The sequence below is a fragment of the Orbicella franksi genome, chromosome 7 (genome assembly GCF_964199315.1).
Source record: "Orbicella franksi chromosome 7, jaOrbFran1.1, whole genome shotgun sequence".
In the NCBI taxonomy this organism is placed as follows: domain Eukaryota; kingdom Metazoa; phylum Cnidaria; class Anthozoa; order Scleractinia; family Merulinidae; genus Orbicella; species Orbicella franksi.
This window is the reverse complement of record NC_138151.1, coordinates 12576281-12599311: the sequence shown is the minus strand read 5'-3', so window position 1 is coordinate 12599311 and position 23031 is coordinate 12576281. Positions and strand designations below refer to the sequence as shown.

Here is a 23031-nt window from a genome sequence, read left to right as displayed (position 1 = left end):
ATAACAGCGGCAGAGAAAAGAGGCACCTACGTCCCCCCGTTTGGAGGGAAAAGTTCAATGTGTTCCAATACAGAGACCACGACCTGAATGATACTGTAACCTGCCCTCGGTCAACAAAGTGCCATTCCTTTAAACCTTAAGAAGACTTACCTGCGAAACAAGGAGGTAGAGGAAAGACACGAACCGCAAAATGCTAGAGAAGCACTAGAGGCAGCCAAAGAGAGAGCAAGACGTGGGACGGCCAACTTTTCGTCCAGTTCAAATGGTTGTCGGACCTGGTGAAGGAAGAGCAACCAGAGAGTTTGGGGTCATCTGGTGGCATGAACTGTTTTCGAGCAATAACCACGGAAAGTTGACACTCAGATTTTATGTTTCGAAAGTGCAAGTTTGATTGAAAATACCTATCCAGAAAGGAGCAGTCTCCTTCTACCGGATTCCACACAATTTAAGATTAAGGGAACATTTGTCTGTCAAAAATAAAACTTTAAGTATATACCAACAGCTCTCATACCTCATAAGTACTCTTGCTAACAACAGCCAACTTTGCATTGCTTTGCGACCTAAAAGAGTTGCCACATTATTAAAATGACTGAAATGGACACAAAATGTTAAATTATAAAACTAAAGAGTGCTGCATGTAACAGGTTCTGACCAGGAGAGACAGAACTGAGGAAAGAAAATAAAATAATAGTAATAATAACAGATAACAACAGCCCCAAAACCAGGACTGACTACCCAAGAGAGACAGAACTGGGGAAAGAAAATAAAATAATAAAATAAAATAAAAGTTCTGTTCTTCAGATAACAACAGCCCCAAAACCAGGACTGACTACCCAAGAGAGACAGAACTGGATAAAAAAAAAAATAATAATAATAAAATAAAATAAAAGTTGTGTTCTTCAGATAACAACAGCCCAAAAACCAGGACTGACTACCCAAGAGAGACAGAACTGGATAAAAAAAAATAAAATAATAAAATAAAATAAAAGTTGTGTTCTTCAGATAACAACAGCCCAAAAACCAGGACTGACTACCCAAGAGAGACAGAACTGGGTAAAAAAAATAAAATAAAATAAAGAAAAGTTCTGTTCTTCAGATAACAACAGCCCATGCAAATGGGACTGACTACCCAAGAGAGACAGAACTGGGTAAAAAAAATAAAATAAAATAAAGAAAAGTTCTGTTCTTCAGATAACAACAGCCCATGCAAATGGGACTGACTACCCAAGAGAGACAGAACTGGGTAAAAAAAATAAAATAAAATAAAGAAAAGTTCTGTTCTTCAGATAACAACAGCCCATGCAAATGGGACTGACTACCCAAGAGAGACAGAACTGGGTAAAAAAAATAAAATAAAATAAAGAAAAGTTCTGTTCTTCAGATAACAACAGCCCATGCAAATGGGACTGACTACCCAAGAGAGACAGAACTGGGTAAAAAAAATAAAATAAAATAAAGAAAAGTTCTGTTCTTCAGATAACAACAGCCCATGCAAATGGGACTGACTACCCAAGAGAGACAGAATTGGGTTAAAAGAAATGATGATGATGATGATGATAGTGATGATGATGATGATGCCCTTAAATAACAACAGCCCAAGTATAAAAAACTGCTCGATAGAAACAATACAGAGTAAGAAATCACAATATTGTTATAAATTAAACAAACAGAACATTAAATGTTTGTGAAAGGGAAAGCAGAAAAAAACTATCATACCTCCTTCTGTTTGGGTCTATTATGCCAGGTATTCCAGGCTTCAATTCTGACATCTCTTATAAAAAGGCCTTGGTATCCTCTTATCAGGTTAATGGTTTGAAGTGATTGTCGGATGTTATAAATAGGTCCACTTCAGACCAGGGCATATAGAATTCCAACTGATTAAAATCTGTCTGAAATTTACTCAAAGGCATTTAAGAAAGGATGGTCCGTTTTAGTCTGGCCTCTACCTTTCAATTGATTTAGTATATCAAGAAACTGTATCTTTCACTGGATTTGCTTCAAACAGGTCACTGAGGCACACAAGCCACCTCACCACGACAAGGTACGGACCATGAGGTGGAAAAACAGTGGGGGGATAAGGAAAAAACAAAAACAGGTCTTTGTCTTCAGATAACAACAGCCCAAACAGGACTGACTACCCAAGAGAGACAGAACTGGGTCCAAAAAAAAATAAATAAACAAAAAAAATAATAATAAAACAATAATAATAATAATAATAATAATAATAATAACAATAGAATTAAAAATAAATGAATACTAAAATGAGGTAAAAGTTCTGTTCTTCAGATAACAACAGCCCAAACAGGACTGACTACCCAAGAGAGACAGAACTGGGTCAAAATAAATGAAAGAAATGAGTATCAATAAAAAAGAAAAGAAAAAATAAAATAAAATCATCAAAAAAATTAACAAAAGTTAATAAATAATTAAAAACTAAGCAAATAATAATAAAATAAAATAAAAGTTCTGTTCTTCAGATAAGAACAGACCAAATAGGACTGACTACCCAAGAGAGACAGAACTAGGTGAAAATAAAAGTTCTGTTCTTCAGATAACAACAGTCTAAATAGGACTGACTACCCAAGAGAGGCAGAACTAGCTAAATGAAGATTTTCTGCCTTCAAATAACCAGAGTCTACATGTGACTGGCTAGCCAAGACAGGAAGAATAGTAGTGTAGGACACCTTGGTTCTATGGAGTACTCCAGTCAAGGATCTGCAACATTAAAGTTTTCCTGTGTTGATCCATATCAGAAAATCTCCACAGGAAGTTGTTGATGCATGAAGACCCATTCTGAATCATATCCCTTGCAGCCATGATCACACCAATCCCACAGCTTCCAATGCCGATCATTTTTGAGTTAACCGGTGCCTGAGATGGCATACCAAAGTGCCGAAACCTTGGATAGTTTTTCCAAAACCTTGTTTGAAAAAGTGGATGGTGTGGGTACATTTCAGAGAGTAACTCTAATGACAACTTGACTGATGGAAGGGACATGGTAGGAACTGCTGACTGCAGGCCATCATCAAAGTACATCTCTTTCTGGGCTAAATCAACAAAGATTAAGCCCCAATGGTTAGGCATGTAAACTGGCACTAGAATTTGCTGCAAATCATCGATGTTTGAGAGGTGCTTTGTTGTTTCATTTAATTGCAGCTGCTGGAAATTCTTGTCGTTGCAGCTCATCCAATCATAAAATTCTGTGGGAAAGTACACAGTGTCATTCTTACCATTTTCTCTGGCGTCATCCAAAAACTTACCGATGCATATATCAATGACAAAGCTATCGATATATCGTTCCTCAACAAGATCAGAAAATGACGTGGAATCCAATCCCTTCTTACCGTACTTTAGTATTGGGTGGTTTGTTGGATGATGCCAAAGGGCATTTTGTAATCGTACAAGATCTTCAGGTGAGCATTTCATTTTTGAAAGCCAGTTAGCTTCTGCAGACACTTTGCGAGTAGTGTCAGCTAGTGTGCAGAAGCGTTTTAGGATACAGAGGGCACTCTCAGAAAACTGACCCTTGCCTTCAATGTCAATACCAGTAGGATTCATGCCTGCTTTTTTAGCATCAAGCAGAACTTTCTGAGCCTTCTGGATGTCACTTTTACAGGGACGCTCTGTTAATGAGAAGGGATCTGCATTCGAGGTTTTACCATAAACTGGCTGGAGTGCCAAGGGAAATTTTGATGCCAGAGGTGGAAGTAAACTGTGTAGAGCAGCTTCTTCACCTCTTGTGCTAGCTTTGGCCATAGCAACTTGCAAGGCAGTTTGCTGTGACAGGATGGTCTCACCTTGATCCTCAATGACAACTGCAGCTTTTAGTTGAGGAGATGAATGAGAAGTGACAGACTCCAAGTTACATTTAGCTGGTTCAGATTCTGGAATGAGTATTGGGGCTGGCTCATTCAGCATGGCAGAATCTAAATCCAAGTTGGTAGCTATTGGGTGACACTTACCAGAAAGATCTTGCAGTGGGGTTGGCTCAGTCAGCATGTCAGTATCTGAAACCAAGGTGGTAGCTACTGGGTGACACTTACCAGAAAGATCTTGTGGTGGCTGTGGACTGATGTGGACACCATACTGACTTTCCCAGTGATCATGGCAGTATTCTAAAATACTGGATGTCACTGTGTCCTCAACCCTCGTGCCATGGTCTTTATCATAGCAGTATGTAAGGAAGTCACTTCCAAACATTTGCTCAAATAAATTATTGATTACTTGAACCCAAGTTTTCATAGCTCCTGTCCAAGATCTCATTTCATGACCAGCACTTTTCCAGCCACATCCACGGTAGGTAAATGTTTTCTTTCCTAAGAATGAAAAAAAAAAACAAAAAACAAAAGAAAAGATAGTGTTTGAGGGAGTGAAAACCATACCTGTTTCGAATTAACATTGCATGCTAGCAAATGCTAATGTTACACAATTATGTCACAAACTTTGCATTAAGATATACGTGTAATTAAATTCAGTGTTTATTTGCTTGGTTTCCTTTTATCTCCATGTGTAAAATGCACACAAGGAGTTAATCTATTGATGTAGTATTACAAAATATCCATGGCACATAATTCGGTTTTTAATACTTACTGGCCATAATGCAATTTTCAGCTTGTTGGAATGAATATCTCAACGACAGCAGCATGGTTGCATACCAATGCGTGAGAATTTGATTCACTATAGGAAGAGAAAATGTTTTCAAACCCAATTTATTTGATATTACAACTTATTTTACTTTCATTTAAACTTGATTCTATATCATTATGGCCTCAACAGACACTCTAGGGAGTATTGAGAAATAAAAGTGACTGAAACTAGTGTGACTGGACTATAATAAGTAAAATAACTATAATTAATACTGATAACAGTTATGATAATGACGACAAGGATGATGATAATAATACAGTATCTTGTAACTCACATGACTGGCCAGGTCCAGATGAATCATGATTTGTTGCCTTAGAATACAATTGTCTGTGTAGCTTGTGAGAAGCCTCAAATCCTTGGCCAGAATATTTATAGAAGGACCTAAAGTGCCGTAGGAGCATAGCAATGTGATCTATGACAAGGTGCCCATAATCACCAGTGCCAAGGTGTAGTCCAAATAGCATTTTCAACAAAAAGCCCCACTCCTTGCACTAGAGAGTATAGCAAAAGAAAACAAGAATGTAATAAGAAATTAAATTATCAAAGATGGGTAACCCTCTCTACCTGTAAAATTTTTAACTGTATACACAATAATTTTGACACTACAGAAAAGCATGTAGTTTTTGACAGTAACATACAGCTTTAGCATTCCAGTGTAGAAAAGCTATGGTTGAAATTATTTTCTATCAGCCTATTAACCTTGTTGGATTTAGTAAGAGTAACTGATCATTCCTGAATATTTCTGCACAAACCAGTTTCATACCTGTCAAGTCTAGATGCAATGCTTAAAACAAAAATGGACTTAAACCACTGTATGTATTGAATAACTTAGTTCATAAAGGTGATATCCTACCATTTTCAGTTAATTCAAACAAACTCAAGAAAAGTTTAAGCAAGTGTGTATATGGACCAAGGGCTATGGCCACAACAGCTTCGTAAGAGAATAATAATTGTTTTCAATATAAAAAATAATACCTTCACATCATGGATATCAATCAATTGCTCTTCATGGTCTTCGAACACTCTGTCACGCATTGTGTGGGCAATTTCCCTCCAATCACAGCAAACCTGACAAGTATTACATGGTAATAGATGTCCAACAGTAGCAATTAAATAATGAAAGAATGAAGGATGCGAATGCAACCATAACACTACTGGAAAAATGACATGAAAAAATTTCAGCTGAGTATTACGTCCACTGAACATATAGGGCCCAACCCACACACGACCGCTCTCATGTGGCTTTGACAGCTCAGTTGGTAGAGCATTGCAACAGTAATGCAAAGGTCATGGTTTCGAATCCCATTTAGAGCCTGAAATTTTTTCAGCTAATTTTTCCAGTAGTGTTATGGCTGTATTCGCATCCTTCATTCTTTCATCAGTTAAGTATTAGTCAAATAAAGTTACAACTGCTGCAGTTAAACTTTTTGTTTCTTCACAAATAAAACTGCTAATCTTTCAGTTGACAATGTTGGTTATTGAACAACACTGATTTTCCAGTCAGGCATTTTTATAAGTGAATGACTCAATTGAGTGTATGCAACCTACTTGCATGTCAAAGTTAGCTACAAGTTTACCTTGACAAAAAATTCAATTTGAAGTTGGGCTGCATAATTTGCGAAGGGATCAGTGTGGTCTTCCATGAGTTTTTTCTTCTTCCCTCTTTTCCTCTTCTTGGGTAGGGGTTCCTCATTGCCACACTGTTCTTCCAGCTCCAGGAATCTTTCTTCGACTTCTTTTTGTCTTTTAATCCAGTTCTCCTTTAGGTTCTCCAAGAACACTTTAAGTTCTTACAGCCAAAAACAGAAAGAATCCAACAGATTGTCAGTGTAAGCATTTAATGGGAATATAATGGACCAATTTGTTGTAGTCTGGAGCAACCCAAGGTTTCCCTGATTATGTTTGTTTCCAGCCATTCATAGCCTTGGGTTGAGAGACAGATGACTTTATGTGAGTAAAGGTTCTTGCATAAAGGATTTACATCAAAATTACAATGTGTGAAATTTACTTTAAATAATTATAATAATAATAACTTTATTTAAGTGTCAAATGTATTTAGCACTATTAAATGTGCTAATTGGGGCCACTGTAAATAAATAAACAAATATTTCAAATGTAACATAAACTACAGTCCAAACTCTGGTTGCGACCACCTCTCGTAAGCAATCACCTCTCCTCAGCGACCAGTTTTCCAAAATACCAAAAGTTTCCAAGTCAAATCGGTATATTTGAAACCTCTTTTTAGTGAGTGCGACTACTTTTAGAGCTAAAAGTTTGAAATTTTCCTTTGTTTTTAACCTCCGGTAAGCAACCATTTGACAGATAGTAGAGCATAAATTGGATAAGGTGTTGTAGCATTATCTCAATTTCTCAATGGGAAGAACCAGATGTTTTTCTCGAAATTGACTTTCACATGAATAAAACATTGCATCGGCATTCGTTCATGGGTTAAGTCTCGGCAGTTATCATATTCTAATGAGGAAAACTTTTGACCCATTATGGTCTAAGCTCTCAAAAGCGACCACCTACCATAAGCGACCACCTAGGCTTCACATTTTGGGTGGTGGCTTACAGGAGGTTCAACTATATTAAGAATCCCAACTGGTAAGGAAACCTTAAAATAATAGTTTCCCAGGGTAAACAAACATCAAATAGGTAGGAGTAATCCAAGACATAGGTGGTCAAGCATGAGGGAAATTCAATTTGATTACAAATGAAATGAGAAACTTGAAAATTTAGGCAAAGAAGCCTTGACTGAACTGTAGCTCCATTAAGAACAATTTCAGATCTTGAGAAAGTTATGAATATTGAATAGGCTGATGAGTAAATAAAAAATTATTAAGCGAACAATTTATAAATATAGTAAGCTAATGAGCTTCGTTGAGATGTCCTTTCACCTTTTGTGTCATCGAGGTCAATTGTTTCTTGCCGCACACCATAGTCTCTAACAAAGGTTCCCCGGTCGAGTATCTCATCTACAAACTACAAATAAGGACATTGTTAATTACATTGTAAGTTTTTATTGTAAAACATAATTATTTATTCCCTTACAAGTCATCTCAACCCAACCTGAAATTATGTGTATTAAAATGATATAAAGCATTAAATTCTGCTCAGTAACGTAAGATATTTAAAATCTTGCTACATGTATGAGTTAACCCACCGATATCCTCTGTTCAAAAAAGGTGACATAGTTTAGCAGAACGTCTCTTGCAGCTCCAGAACATTCCTCATAGTAATGGGCAACTTTCTCAAGGGGGAGTGACCTTGCTACAATTTCTTCAAAGTTTTTAAGAACTTCTCTCTCCATCGAACCTGATAAAGAATTTACCTTGACTTTAAATACCGACCACCAAACTTGCATCAGTGTCATAAAATGGCACAAGTATGTATACTACTCCATGACCTTCACATTGCAATCGGAGTGAAAATTGAAAAAGTTGTTTCCTAAGACTGTATGCAATTATGTTCACAAAGTTATAAATTATGTTCACTCTGTAAATGGGTTCATTCATTTGGCATATTCCTGACAGCATTACATTGGTGATGAACAATAGATTAAAGGACTGATGACAGTACCTGAAAAAGATGCAACATGTATATTTTGTCTCTCTATTGCTGTTTGTTGTCCTTTCCGTTCTTTAACTGTTACTCTAGGAAAACCTCTACAGTTTTCAGGCCCATAATCAGACAAGGCACCATTCAACTTGTCCAGGGTTCCAACTCGATAGGCAAACAAACCCAATGAGCCTAGAAGCTGCTCACAATTTCGCATCTCACAATGTAGAGAGCAAAGATTTATGCTGCTCAAGTCTTCCTCCAGAAGAAAATTGAGATCATCCCGAAGGCCTGTACCCCTGAAAAAGAGCAAAAATACACACTCAGTGGCTTACGTTGAACCTGGAAATTTCCATTATTTTATATTTACCAGTCAGTTGTGCTCACAACACCCTCACCTTCCAATGTTAGCTTTTGATCTTAAACAATCCAGGCATGTCTCATCCACAGCAACTCCATGGCAAGTGCAAGCCTAAAATAAAGTTATGGACAATAGAAATATTGACCTCATTTAGAATGCTGGAAAAAACATAAAATTTTTCCACAAAGAGCTAAAGAGCTACTAGATAATGATATCTATTTTCCTTGTCTTAACATTCAGTGTTTACTAGGATTGCAAAAATAAAAGTATTTTATTGATGATAATAGTACTAATTTATAACTGACATGATTGATACAGATAGACACTGAACCCTATACTAAAATGCAGTTTACAATTCAAGTAAGTGTTAATTAATGCAGTTACCATCAAACTACATGTAAATATATAAAACCTTACCCTTATTGCATCACAAAATGCACAACACTGCACTCCATAGCCCTTGCCACCAAGGAGGAAATCCTCATCGTCTTTTTTGTTTAGGAGAAGCAGCAAAGCCTTGTAGTCCAGAGTCACTTAAGGTCGTATAAGGGGAAACAATTCATAACACATGCTAATGAGGCAAAACAATATCCAAGGACCATTTCACATACTGTATAAGTTTGTCCAATTTCCTTATGAACCAGTGGTATTAATGTTGATATAACCCTATTTAATGGCAGGATTGTTATGATATTTAGAACAACAGCAAAATGTTACTAAAGGTACTGAACAGTGCCATAAATATTAAGGTAATTATCAAACAGTATTTGCCATCGCTTTTTTTGCACAATTAATTGATCCCTGTAAAAAATTATGAGATAGCTTTAACTTAGTTTTTCTCCCAAATAAACACAAATAATGTCCCATTAAATAAATAACAGCATTTCAAAATTCATTCCCTTTCTCATCAGTCTGGTTTAAATCACTATTTACATGTACCTGTGAAAGAGATGTTGTACTTTTTTCCATCCACAACAATGCCATGTTTTTTTATCACATTCTTCTGGCAATTAAGATTTCTAATCAATTGCTTTAGATTTGCCCTAATATAAGAATAGGGACAAAAATAAAAAATGTTAAACGTCACCTTAATTGAAAGAAGGTAATAAACAGAAAAAAATGTATTCATCACAAAATTCAACTAAAGCTGCTCATGAAAGAAAGGGAACTCTTTTTATCTAGAGTTTCTACTACATCTTAAATAACTGACTGAGAAATACATGTATAAATGTTTCTTTTCTTTACAGCAACATCTTAATGCCTACTTTCTTATCCAAATGCAAAAAATTGTTCATGATTGCACAATCAGTAGTCACTGACCTATTCTCTTTACAATTCCCTATAGCAATAGGGTAGACTGACAAGGCGCTCTCAGAACTTTTATTGGCAAAGTCAATGGGGGCCAGACCAACAGCCACTTGATTTTTCCCTTGAAAACAAAATACCAAAAATAAATAGTTTTATTACCAACTATTCATAACATATTATTATTAACCCATAGAATGACACAATCTTATCAAAAATACTGCAGTAGATACTGTTAGGCAGACAAATGAAACACCCAGTTAAAATATGTTACTGATACACTCACCACCAAGAGGACGGCCATCAAGTTTAACATTGAATTCCAGGTCCTCAGTGTCACAACAATGAAGGCGCTGTTCTCGTATGGCCCAGACAAGAACAGATTGTAGGTCCACATCGCATGCTTCAAAGTCAGCATCATTGACTCTACCAATTTTCAGCGTTTTCCGCACAACAGAAAATACTAACTTCTTTACAGCCTTGATTTCATTTTTTGAAAGAAGTAAAGGTGTATCACTGGATCGCTAAGGATAAATAGAAGGAAACTATTAATGGAGGCATAAATTTAACTCTTATATACAGTCATCTCTTATCAAGTCAAGTTGGTCGTGCTTCCCTCTCAGCCAATCAGATGCAAAAAAAAAACCAATTGCGATTTGGCATATGTGATTTGGTCACTTGTGTTTCCTTGCTTCTAGCTAGTTCCTTATGCTATTACGATATTTGATTTGTTGTCTTTGGCGATCACTCTGAGTAAAATTGAAATGCTCAATACATTGTGAAACTGATAAATTATACTAGACACACATTTTTTATTGGGAAGTAGCCTTGATAAAAGTAATGATGGTAATTTATTTTTTGGAGAATACATAACCATTATATTGAGCAAATCAACAATGAATGAAAAGCAGCAGCATGCAAACAAAACTAAGAACAATAAATAGAAAAGGGAACAAAAGCTTTTCATGTCACTCATCATTACCCAGAAGTGCACTCACCCCGGTCTTTCCAAGTTGGGTCAAATTGAGCAGCGTCTGCCATGCTGAATCAGGCAACTTTGTGTGCAGCTTGAAATACAACAGCACCCAATCCGAAACTCTCATGCTCTGGAAAACACGAGCGTGTGTTTCTGAGGACAGAAGCTCAGAAAAGCCTTTCTTCGACCCCTTTGAGTCCATTACAATATTTATGACCTCCGAGATGTGGTTTCTCACGTTTTCTCTCTGAGCATCATCACCATAAATAAAACTGTTTCCTAGAACGCAAGCAATTGATTCTTTATATTTTTCAGAGACGTCACTGATTGAATCTAGCACTTCCTTGCACTTGGCTACAACTTGTCGTTTTCTGGTCGTCGATCCGAGGTCTGGGCTGCATTTTGTCTCCTCGATCGAACTGCAGCACGATGATGGTGAACGAGAGTTGACAGGAGTCGAACAGCATGTTGGCTCTGAAGAAGAAAAATCACTTAAACTCGTTTCAAGATCAACAACCTGACCCTGAAGGTTTTTTAGTTTGAGTTCTAGGAATTCAATTGACCGTGATTTTTCCGCCAGTTCTGCTTGGAGTTCCTCAGAGGCTTGAATAACTGGGCACGCTTTCCCGCCAAAAGCGAAGTCCATGGCATCGCGGTGCTCCATGTCCAAGGCGATGGAGTTTAGGAGATTTACAATCGGCGTGAATACAGCTGAATTCAGAAAGCCACTAGCTGAACGACCGCTTTGACGTAGTAGTCCGGCAATTAAACCAAAGGTCGAAGCGACATATACTGTATTTGGCGTTCTTCGGAAGTCGCTTGAATACGCCGATTTGGCGGGCTGAAGTTCCCGCGGAGCCACACTTCGAAGCTCGTTTGGAAATGACTTAAAAATTTCATTCCTGGCGAAATCCTTCGGGTAACCTCGACAAACTTCTTTGGTAAGGACATACCAATGCTTTCGAGGGTCAAGCGACGAACTTGTAACCCTTGAAAGACTGGAAACGTTAAACGTGGAGGAGGACGACGGTTCGTCTCCCACCATATCGATGCTTCAAGTGAGTTACAAATCAAAAACATGATGCTTTTGAAACTTGAAAGTCCCGCTAAAGTAGAATATTACCCAGTTAGTAAGAAATTACCTTTGACACACAATAGCGATCACAAGCAAGTACACAAATCCTCTGCAGACATCCGAAAACAATAGCCAGGACACAAGCGAGGTACTGGAAACTAACCGTTTGCGTTACACGCAAGTTATGTGACCGACGACACCGAGTTTACCTATGCTTAACGCACGCTTTAACAAATTTTAGCTGATTAAAGAAAACGAACAAAGAAACGAAGCCTATCTCCATGTCGTTCAAACTTAGTTTCATAACGTCACTTCTTCTTTTACTGTCACTATTTTTAGTTTCCTCTGCCGTTGACTAAATTCGGCGAATCCAAAAACAGCAAGCGTTCAATAAAAGTGCTCAGCAATCAGAGAACCGCAAGTAAAAAGTCGGTTCGATTTCACATCTTCACTTGTTGCATATTTGCGAAAGAAAATTGCCAAAGTCTTCTCGTGTTTAAATTAAGACTCGCGCGTGGATTGTGGCGTCTGGTTTATTTTGTTGCATGACAGGATCAAAAAAAGATAATTAATTTCGGCCGTGTGATAACTGAGATCTCTCGCCTCACTGTGACAAGCCAAGGTTTCATTTTACGCATCCTGCTGAGAATTTTTTTCTTGGACAAAGCTCCTCATGTTAAGACCTGTGACCATGACAGCTGCAGAGCCGACTTATGACAGTGAATCGTTTCCCGTATTCTCTCGAAGTCATCTTGCTGATCTTGGAGTCAAATTTGATAGCATCGATGTAATACACAAACAACAGACAATTCACAACCTTGTATCAATATCACCAGATCAACTGGAAACTATAGCACTCATTCCAAAAGCCCATTCGAACGCGGTGGATGGCCATTAGTTGCTTTGTTTTTCTTCTATTTTGTATTTTTGGCAGTGTTCATGCATTATTCCTCTGCCTTTCTTTGTCTTTTCTCGCCGACAGAGGTCACAGAGCTTGGAGTTCGTCAGATCATTCTAGAAGGATCCAGCCCAGTAAGTGTTCGAGGCCTGATGGGGAACTATTTCTTCCCTGAAGGTGACGGCGCAATTTGGCAGAACGCGAGAAAATTTTGTATACGAGTTGTGATTATGCCTCTTCCTTTCCTGGGTCCTGCAATTTTTGCTGATTTTATGATGTTAAGCTTGCCTAGATTGTATTTATTCCAGCGAGTTATGAGGATATGTTGTGGTTATTATTTCATTCAGGCCTTTTTACATATCTTTTTTCACGACAAGGTCGGTCCAAGCGAAGCCTTACATAGTTTGCAGGTTGGTTAAGCCTAAGACCTTTAGCTGCCAAGGTGAACTTCCTCAACTAATTGTAGGTCATCCACGCATCCAACCATTTATTCTAGTTCAATCTTGGAGGTTTTTTATTCAATATATCTTACGCTATTGTAAGAGGTCTCTAGCTGTGCTTCCGACGTGCAAAATTTCTTTTGTAAACATTTTCCGTGTTCCTGTATTTATATGATTTTTTTGTCCACCATCCCTACTGTAACTATGATTTTGCTTATTGCGATACTACTATTAGCTTTTGGTGGTATTTTACTTTCCTCGCTTTTCGTAATCCTATCCTTGACTCGAAATTCTGCAATCAACGTGCCAGCTTTTATAGACTTCGCCGTTCGCTGCTGGACTTTTCCGGCGAGTTTTGGAGCACTATACATTTTTTAATACTTGCAGGCATTGGCACTACATTCGCCTTTCTAGTAGGCTTCCAACTTTTGTTCTCTGATGACAGCCTTCCGTATGTGGCATTTTTTGTTCTTGCCTTGCTCTTTTACTAACAAATAACAGGATCTCGCATTTGCACTCTTCAAGCATTACAAGAAATTCCAAGACCAGAAGTTCGACGTCACGGCGTTAAACAGCACAGATCAAGTGCAAGAAAACATTGGTGCTGAGTACGAAGACAATTCAATGAAAATTCCCAAGGAACTTTTCCGTATGGCGTGTGAAGAATTAATGCCTATCAGAAACAATGTCTGCGTATTGATTTTGAAGGTCACTATAATTGTGTCGTTTGTTTTCCTTGCTTTTTTAACCGCAATGCTGATCAAAGTTGGAGCAACTCCTGTCATGAAAGCTTTGTTAACTTTTCTCACTGGAATCGTTCCTAAAATCGTCGCCAATTACATGGATGGAGGCAGGCAGAGAAAAATTGAAGGTATGATTACTGACCAGAGGATTCCTAAGATTTTGCGAGAATACTTCAAGAAAGCATCAAGGTCTTGCCAAGGGCGTGATAACTATGGCGCATGCGCAGATGTCAACGAAACGTTACCACAAAATGTGAATGAAGGGAACATCGAGCTGATAATTATGTAATGCTAGACGGCTATGATGACTTCAATTGTGATCCTTTGCTCTAGAAGATCCACCAACAAACTTACTCCGGAGCCAAATGTAATGAGAAACTTAACTCTAATCACAAGTCTTCGTAACACCGCTGAGGGCACATGATGCACTGTGACATGAAGCTTACCTTGCTTCTGTTGTTAGGTTCGTGTAGTGACATGTCTATATTCGGCTACTTTCTTCAATAGTCTTGTGTGGCTTCCAAAACATGATCTTTCATCAAGATATCGCTATTTGAAGTTCAAAATTAAGCTAGATCAGATTAAAGAAAAACGTCTTTTTTAATAGTAATCTAAAAGAATTGCTGAGCCTGCAGACTCACAACGTGTCTTAGTTTGCTCGTCAAAAGCATAACGCAGGTACATATAAAACTTAAGTGAGTGAGTGAGTGAGTGAGAACTTTATTAAAGTATCAAAAACCTTATAGCCTGGAAATAATACACCATACTAATTAGGGGACACTGCTAAAAAAACTATACCAATACTAATATTAATACAAGAAAAAAAAATGACTTGAAGGGCATTATGTGCGGCATAGGATGCAGCCCTTACAGCCTGTGTCCATTAAGCGAGTTATATCCCTTTTGCGAATATAGTTTGTAAAAGCCTGCAGTGTCTTGGCTGATCTGTGAGCCATAGACAGTTTGCCCCATAATTTGGGTCCTACATAACGCAGAGAGTGCTTCCCATTAAGAAATAATTCTAACCGAATAGTCTGTTTAATTTTCTTTTTTTTTTTTTTTTTCCATCTTTGCCTATATACGTCTACGGTTTTCCCCTGATAATTTATTCTAAGTATTGATTCATCTACAATCTACGACAAAAGTCCTTGGACACCTGGATCAGATAGCACGAAAATGCGTCGACAAGATATTTTGGGGACAATACCTAGCTAATGATATCATTAGAATAGGGAACCCCCTCATCCCCGACAATGTTGTAAGCTGGTAATGACGACTTCATCGTGATAAACAACACTGAATTGGGGGGAAGGGGACGAACTGATAAATTTCGCTGACTGATATTGCAAAAGTGGGAAGGTGTGCCAAGACTTTTGTCGGAGATTGTAAGAGCTCATAATTTACCTATTGTAGACATCTTAAAGGCCTTACGCCTCCCATGGCGCAATGAGAACAGATGACGATTAATTCTTTTGTTGACAAGTTTGAAAATCAGTGATTAGTGCCGTGATAATAACCAACAGTGTATTGTCAGCATATTTTTAATTTTGTTCAATTCTTTTAAATTGTTGTGCCAAAGTCTGGCATTTTCTTTTGTAGAAGGAGTGGAAAGTAATTTTGCATAGTTATTACGAGAGATGCGCAATAACAAGGAACAAAATGACAAGTCACTCTGTAAGGGAGGATCTAGTGGGGGAAGGGGGTTCGGAAGGTTCGGTTGAAAGCCCTAAATAATAATAACAAAAAGAAACATTACAACACGCTGACTTGGCCTCAGATTGCTGGAAATCCCATTTCCGAGGACTTCAATTTTAAACATTTTCCGGGTAAGGATGCTCCGAGCCTTCTAAAAGGAGATCGCCTTCGGCGGCCCGTATCTCGGACTCGCTTCTCTAAAATCCTGTATCCGTCCCAGCTCTGGACAATCACAAAGGATGAAGACAATCCAATGTACCAGTCAAGGGAGAATTCAAAGTAAATACACGAGGCTGACGCGAAACGCGCTGGGAAACGTCCGCGAGTGAGCCACATTTGTTTTGGGTTTCTTGTGAATGGATGACAGAGTTGCGTCAGTTTTTTGAGCCAATCGCGTAGCGTTGTAATGTAAAACCAAGGCAACGCAAATTACTTTGGACACTCAAATTAAAGTCGCTTTAATGCGTGGGTACGTTTTCGTATTACTGATCTTCCGTGAAACAAATTTTTCGTGCAAGCGTCTACTTAAATAGATTGGTTTACTTCTTAGGAGAATTTTATACTATGTGTCATTCTCTTCAGTCTTACGGTGATTTCACATGTGATCTGTAAGCCGTTACTTTTTTACCAACGAAATATCCCCATCAATAACACAAGCTGTTTTAAAAACTTACGCGAGGTTATCGAGGTCCCAAAGAGAGTAATGTAGTTGGCTTTCCACAGTTATTAAGTGCGATCTACTGGAGGAAATGAGAACCAGAGATAAAAATCGACTGAGCTTGTCGTCAAGTACCAAAACAAGGTAGCCCACAATTGCCTAAACTACTCTCTAGAAAGAAACAACAATGAATACACACAAATATGAATTTTTGTAAAACTAACGGACTCTGGTTGTCAAGAAAAAAAATATAAACAACCATGCAAAGTATCCCACTCGTTATCCTTTTCACCGCTAAGTCTCCAGCCCCAGCTCCCATCACTTCCGGGTATAACGAAGATCTATCTCTTTGACGTCACCTCTTGTTATTCATGCCCATCCGAAGACTCTTGGCAACTGAGACTAAGAGTCCTTTTGTTTCATAGTGCGTAAATTTGAATAACAAAAACTGTGTTTGTAAAAAAATATCTTCCTTATTGTACTTTCAGTTTCAATTTCCATATTAGTCTAAAAGGTGCTTACTTGGCATAATACATTTGCCAGCTTCGAGAGAAGATAAAAGTTTCGGGTTTACTTCGAACAAACCAAATATAAACTCGCTCTGTGTACATTGCAATCTATGAGAATGCTGTCGGCAAATTTCTGGCTCTCTTTAGCGGTGTTGGTAGTAGTCTTTTGTCACGCACAGGCCGTAGAGCCGCCGCTTCATAACAACAAGCCTGTTGATGGTCTCAACGATGAAATTCGTTGTAGCTGGAATTGTACAGTTATGGATACTGAGTTTTTGAAGGAAATGAAGACCACAATCGCCAAGAAAAAAACGATTGGCCTTGTTGTCAATTACGAGAAAAGAGTGACCGAAAAATGCGTAAACCAAACATCTCGCAACTCGAGCGGAAACTTCACTGAGCACTGGCAAATATGGATGCCAAGTAAACAACTTTCAGTTTTCACAAAAGCATTGGAAAGCGTCGCAAATTTCATGTTTTATACGGATTCAAATGGAGACCGCGAAGAAATCAGAGCCATATGTACCTTGAGACCTGGGAACACGACAGCTACAGAGCCGACTGATCACAATGTTTCTTCTACCATATTCTCTCGAAGTCATCTTGCTGATCTTGGAGTCAAATTTAATAGCATCGACTTTAATACAGAAACAACAGACAATTTAATATCTTGTATCAATATCATCAAATCAACTGGGTATAATATCAGTACTTTCAAAGGTCTATTAAAATGCGTTGGATGGCCGGTGAAAGTTTTAGGTTTGTTATTTCTGGGATTCTTTGCGGTTTTCGCTTCTTATTCCCCAGCTTTCCTTTGTCTTTTCTCGCCGACCGAGATCACAGAAGACAATGTTCGTCAGATTGTTCTGGATGGAGCACGCCCAGTCAGCCTTCGAAGTCTGATTGGGAACTATTTCTTCTCAGACGAAGATACCATTTGGCACAGAGTAAGAATTTTTTTTCTACGAGCTGTTGTGCTTCCTTTCCTATTCCTCGGTCCTGCAATATATGTTAAATACATGCAGGAGAAACTTATTCCAACTTTGAATAGTTTCTTTATTTTGCGTTTTTTGCATCTATTTGCGATAGTGCCTTGCGTGTGTTATTATATTACGGTTTCTTACACGTCATTTTCTTCCGCGGGGTCCTCCGGAGGGAATGATCCTTGCCCTGTTTGCAAGCTTATTAAATCTAAGACCATCATCTGTCAAGGGAATCTCCCCAAGCGTATTAGAAATCATTTACGTATCCAGCCATTGATTTTGGTGAAATGGTCAACGCTGTTTATTCGACTTCTCTTGACTTATTTTAAGAAGTGCTTTCTTCTGGTTTCTTCTACTTTTAAATTTTCTTCCTCTTTCTTTCTCCGCTTGTTTTTGTTCATTGTTTTGTTGTCCGCCAGCCCTGCAATAACTATTATACTTCTAATACACATGATGCTGTTAATTACCTTTTCTTTAGGGCTAACAACTCCCGTAATATTCTTGGTTGGCAGTATAAAAGATGGGGTTAATGTCTACTTCCGACAAAATCGTTGTTTATTGCTGTTGTCAAATTCTGTGTGTCTCATGATCGATTGTTCAGCAGTTTATGGATCAATATGCTTTCTGATGTTTGCTGGTGGTGGTGTTGCTATTGCCATTTTGTTAGCCTTTATACTTCTGCTCTCTGAGGAAAGTCTTCCGTTTGTGGCTTGTTTTGTTCTTGTTTTGTATTATTTACGGAGTAGCTACTGCTCTTTTACTAACAAATACCAGGATCTTAGCCTTGCTATCTTTAAACACTACAAGTCTTACAAGAAATCACAAGATATCCAAGTCACAGACATGACTCCAAACACAGATTCCACACAAAATGCTGTTGTCAACCAAGACAATGTGATGAAAATCCCCAAAGAGCTTTTCCACATGGCGTACGAACGACTAATGCCTATCAGAGAAAGTGTCTGTGTACTGATTTTGAAGGTCACTATAATTGTGTCTTTTGTGCTGTTTGTTTTCGTATTGATAATGCTGCTTAATGTTAGTGCTACCCCTGTCATGAGAGCTTTGTTGACATTTCTATCAGGATCTTTACCAAAGATCGTTGCCATTTACATGGATGGAAGAAGGCAGAAAAACATTGAAGCTATGATTGCTGACGAGAAGATTCCCTTGATTGTGCAGGAGTACATTGAAGGAATTTCCGCAGTTAACCAAGGACAGGAAAACAGTGGGGTAGATGTCGATGAAGTGATGTTACAAAATGTGAATGAAGAAAACATCGAGCTGGCAATCATGTAATGCTTATAACAGTTATGACGACTCTTACTCTGTACTCCAACTTGGAAGGGTCCAGTCTACATATAGAAATTCACTCTTGGCCCGAATCCAAAAAGTACTCTTTCTACTGACCATGAGTCTTTGTGACTAGATGTTTACTTTGCTTCAATACGTTATTATCATGTTACTCTCGTGACCTGACCTGTCTGCAGTCCGGTTCGTTGAGCATCAATAGTCCTCGATGACGTAAGTGAGTGCAATTGCAAGGCTTTCAAAAGAAGAACTTTGAGCTAGAAATCATTGCTTGGAGCTCGAAATCAAACGAAAGAGGATTTTGAAAAGGCAATGTTCGTGTTCATTTTAATACTGATCCCGTGGAAACTTCAGGCCTTTGAGCCTTATTTTTAAGTAGTTTGCTTGTAAATAGTATAGAGCGTATAACCTTAAGAATCATCGTTTTTAAAGTATGCTTTTTATTCTGTACACTATTGCTCCGGCTAATTGTTCATTCTCGGTATCAATTAATTTTAGGAGTTAATATTTGTTTTGTGATTAGCTGTCAATTTGGAATGAACTTCTTAGTTATCAGCAACAAGCTCTATTAAATTAATTCTTATTGCCATCAAAGTTGTAATATGAGTATTATAGAGGGCCATGCATGTACATATGTAAATGCATCATGTATTCTGCAGACGTTCGCTCGCAGTTTAGCACTCAAGCGGAAACAACATTAATACCTGCAATTTCAAACGAGATGGAGCCGCTAACTCGATAACCTCGCGGTTCTATTAGCCTCCATGCACAAACTATATACCATTGTCACCTTTAATTGTTATGTATCCCAAGTATATATATGTATCTTTTTTTCTTTTTTATGCCAATATTGTAATTTCAAAATGTAAGTGCAAAATAAAGTGATGTTGAAGTTGAAGTTCGCTCCGTCACCTCCTGTTAGACAATTGGAACTCCCGGGGGGGAGGGGGAACTCACGTATCCGTTTTACGTGCCTTTGTGATTCAGTCCGCAAATTTAGATATGCTGTAACGCAAGTCTTCCTTGCATGATCTGTAATATGAATATAACTTTCCATGTGTGGAATTCAATGAGGTTTAAGACAATCACCAAATTATTTGCATCGCTTTGCTTGTTTTAACTTTTTTCGTAAACGTCGATCCAGAACAGTTTTGTCCAGTGTACTACAATCGTTTAAGAGTTGTTACTCTGCTAAGCCGTACATAATACATATGAGGTATTTCCTCGTTGGTACTACTATTTACAACCATTCTTGTCTCTGTATTTCCTTGTGGATCTATGTATCGTTTTTGCTTCTGCTGGACGCAAAGGAAATAGTTTTGGAATCATTTGAGCAGCTTTGGTTCTGAACGTAGCAATCCACCGTAGGAAAAAAGATGGCGGCTGTACATTTTACCACAATACCTTGCGAACCTAACACAGCCTATATGGCACGAAGAAAGCCAAATTTTTACAATATTTGTTCCTGTGATGAGGACATTGTGTAGCCTAGATTTGAAGATTTTGTAACTTTTCTGCACGTTTTTATGAGCGTTGTTAAGGTTTTCTTGCGCTAAGAACTATGGGTAAATGTACCAGTCCCTATCTTTTTTCCTACGGAGGATTTCGGAAGGTTCCCTATGTCGCTGTCAGAATTTCGACCCAGCGCAAGGGTATACACACCACGAGAAGTTTGTGCTAAGCCGCAGAATGTCTAACATTCTCATATAGGCACGAGTTGCGCTAGCAACTGCAACCGTACAGAGTGATTATAAATACTGGCAATTAAAAGAGAACGGCAAATGCACGAACGTCAGGAACCGCTGGAGTCGTGTAGATGTAACGTGGTTACCAAAGTGCGATCTCCTCCTAAGGTTGCTGTTAATGTAATAAATGATAAATAGATGTTCAGCACGAAACAATACAGGAGATAAAAGCGTGACGTGATATGAAAGATGAGAAGAGTATGTGACAGAAGAGAGTCAGACGACACAGGTCACACAGTAGAGCAGTCTCTACGAGCGGTCTCTTTTACTCCAAAATCCGTAGGGATAACCGCCCAAAGAATGTCTGCGAAGGAGGCTAGACACGCGGGCGGAGAGAGAGAGGGGGGGGGGGACGACTCGCAAATAAAAAATACGGAGGTGTATGTCGGAAATTTTAAAAAGAGCCCCAAAGACGTGTCAAAATCATGTTTTGTTGGCGTGGCTTGAAATGTTTTTCACCCCTATGGTACCAATTCTAAAGTAACACATTATCTCCAGTCATATTTTTTTCGGCACGATACCCTAAAAGGCACTTCAACCACCCCCGTTCTTTTTATATGGGAGCTCCCCTCAGGATCTCAGCCTGCTTTCGAATACATTTTCATTTTAACAAGGTGACGTTTTCATGCAAGTATAAATGCAAATCTATAATATATTCTGCAGATGTTCTGTCGTAGGTTAGCACTCAAGCGAAAACAACACTTAATGCTTGCAAAATAACGTTTCGAAAATACAGAAGATCGCTTTCTGTAACGAGCAGTCTGTAGTTACACGAAAAATTAACAGCCATGTGGGGTGCCCTACTCCTAATCCTTCCCCTGTAGACCCCTACCTTAAAAAGTACCATTTAAAACGGAATAGGTTAGATTACTAGCCACTGTTGAAGAAAAGATCCCGCGCGGACTTGTAGACCCGTCTCGCGTACTCGAGAGATCAGCGGAAATCAAGCCTAAAAACGGAACTAAATAAATAGATCCAAATAAGTGTCAATTTATTGTTGTTTTCTTGTTTTTTCGCTAAATGTTCTTCCTGTCTGTTCAGCCATAAGGGTAAAGATTTTTGTTATTTTCATTTCCTTTCAGCTTGACTAATCTGTTGCGATACAGATGTGCTTTGTCGTTGCTGTTGCTGGCTTGTGGTCACAGCAAGAGTGGATATTCTAACCACCTTACTCGCTGCCTCTTGCCTCCCACCTTCCATCCAGAATAACATAGTCCTCTTTACATAGTTCGCTTGTCCCTACTGCACTCCCTCAAAACTTCTTGCCGTTTTTCTACTAAGAGCAGATTCGTTGTAGCATCCCATCAATTTTTTTACGGTGAAAGTATCGCCTTTTAGAAAAAGTGGAAATCAAAGTTTGTTCTAAGAACATCCTAGTATCAGTCTTTCCTTTTCATTTTTATCCGGTAAGCAAAACGAAAAGCAACAAAACAAACTTAACCAACCAGAGGTTGTCGAACTAGAAGAAGAGTCGGGGGTTTCCATTTTAAATAGAGTAGATATAGAAAAAGTGAAGGAGAACATTATATATGTATTTATAAACTAAACAGAAAAATACCTTGCCCACTAAATCGTCTCAGGCTTCCATGTTTCATCAATCATTACTGGAACATGGTATATTAAACAGTGCATATATGGTGCAATTATGACTGTTTGCTGATAGCCTGCTCCAGAACAAGACATGGCCTCCATGTCCTTCCCCCTGCTCAATGCCTACAGTATGAAAACAAACGTTCGTTACCTTGCTAATAATTATTAAAAGTGTATTGTTACAAATTAATAACTCTTACCTGTCAAAGAACTTTGAGTTAGATGACAAAGAACAATTTATTGCTTGTAGCTTATATGTTTTTCATTTTAATTTAAATATTTTTAGCATGACATGCATTTTTTTAACCATTTCTTAAAGGGCTTTTGTAACCTGTGTTTGTACTGTAGACATAGATGTACTGTAGATGTTTTTAACAGCTGATCACCTGTTTATACCAGCATTTCCCCAATTTTCTGATTGGTTTTCAGATAAATAAAGTTTTAATTATTATATATTTTAATCACCTTTGATTTAAATGTTGTAAATAAATGACATCCTCATTGATTTCCTCCTTGTTTAAACTCTCTAACAGCTCT

The 23031-nt window shown here is 38.2% G+C and overlaps 2 protein-coding genes across 4 annotated transcripts; one reads left to right on the top strand and one right to left on the bottom strand.

The window, feature by feature from the left end:
• Positions 1 to 8: 8 nt before the first annotated feature.
• Positions 9 to 12553, bottom strand: LOC145491795 (uncharacterized). Of its 3 annotated transcripts, none has more exons than XM_081471058.1 (16): positions 10870 to 12553; positions 10158 to 10395; positions 9887 to 9995; positions 9506 to 9609; positions 8984 to 9099; positions 8604 to 8677; positions 8227 to 8504; positions 7811 to 7962; positions 7545 to 7629; positions 6225 to 6436; positions 5623 to 5715; positions 4922 to 5138; positions 4591 to 4677; positions 4044 to 4316; positions 512 to 560; positions 9 to 275 (listed from the first exon to the last, which is right to left on the bottom strand). In XM_081471058.1, exons 1-16 carry the CDS (start codon positions 11890 to 11892, stop codon positions 194 to 196), a joined length of 3192 nt encoding a protein of 1063 aa, XP_081327184.1. In that variant the 5' UTR covers positions 11893 to 12553; the 3' UTR covers positions 9 to 193. The 3 variants fall into 3 exon arrangements, with proteins under 3 accessions (XP_081327184.1, XP_081327181.1, XP_081327182.1); XM_081471056.1 differs by having other exon boundaries at positions 237 to 275; positions 1717 to 4316; XM_081471055.1 differs by having other exon boundaries at positions 512 to 4316.
• A 60-nt stretch (positions 12554 to 12613) lies between these two features.
• LOC145492625 (uncharacterized) lies at positions 12614 to 19194 on the top strand. Its single transcript, XM_081472048.1, has 5 exons — positions 12614 to 12805; positions 13168 to 13230; positions 13786 to 14256; positions 16919 to 18829; positions 18947 to 19194. Exons 1-5 carry the CDS (start codon positions 12614 to 12616, stop codon positions 19145 to 19147), a joined length of 2838 nt encoding a protein of 945 aa, XP_081328174.1. The 3' UTR covers positions 19148 to 19194.
• Positions 19195 to 23031: the final 3837 nt, after the last annotated feature.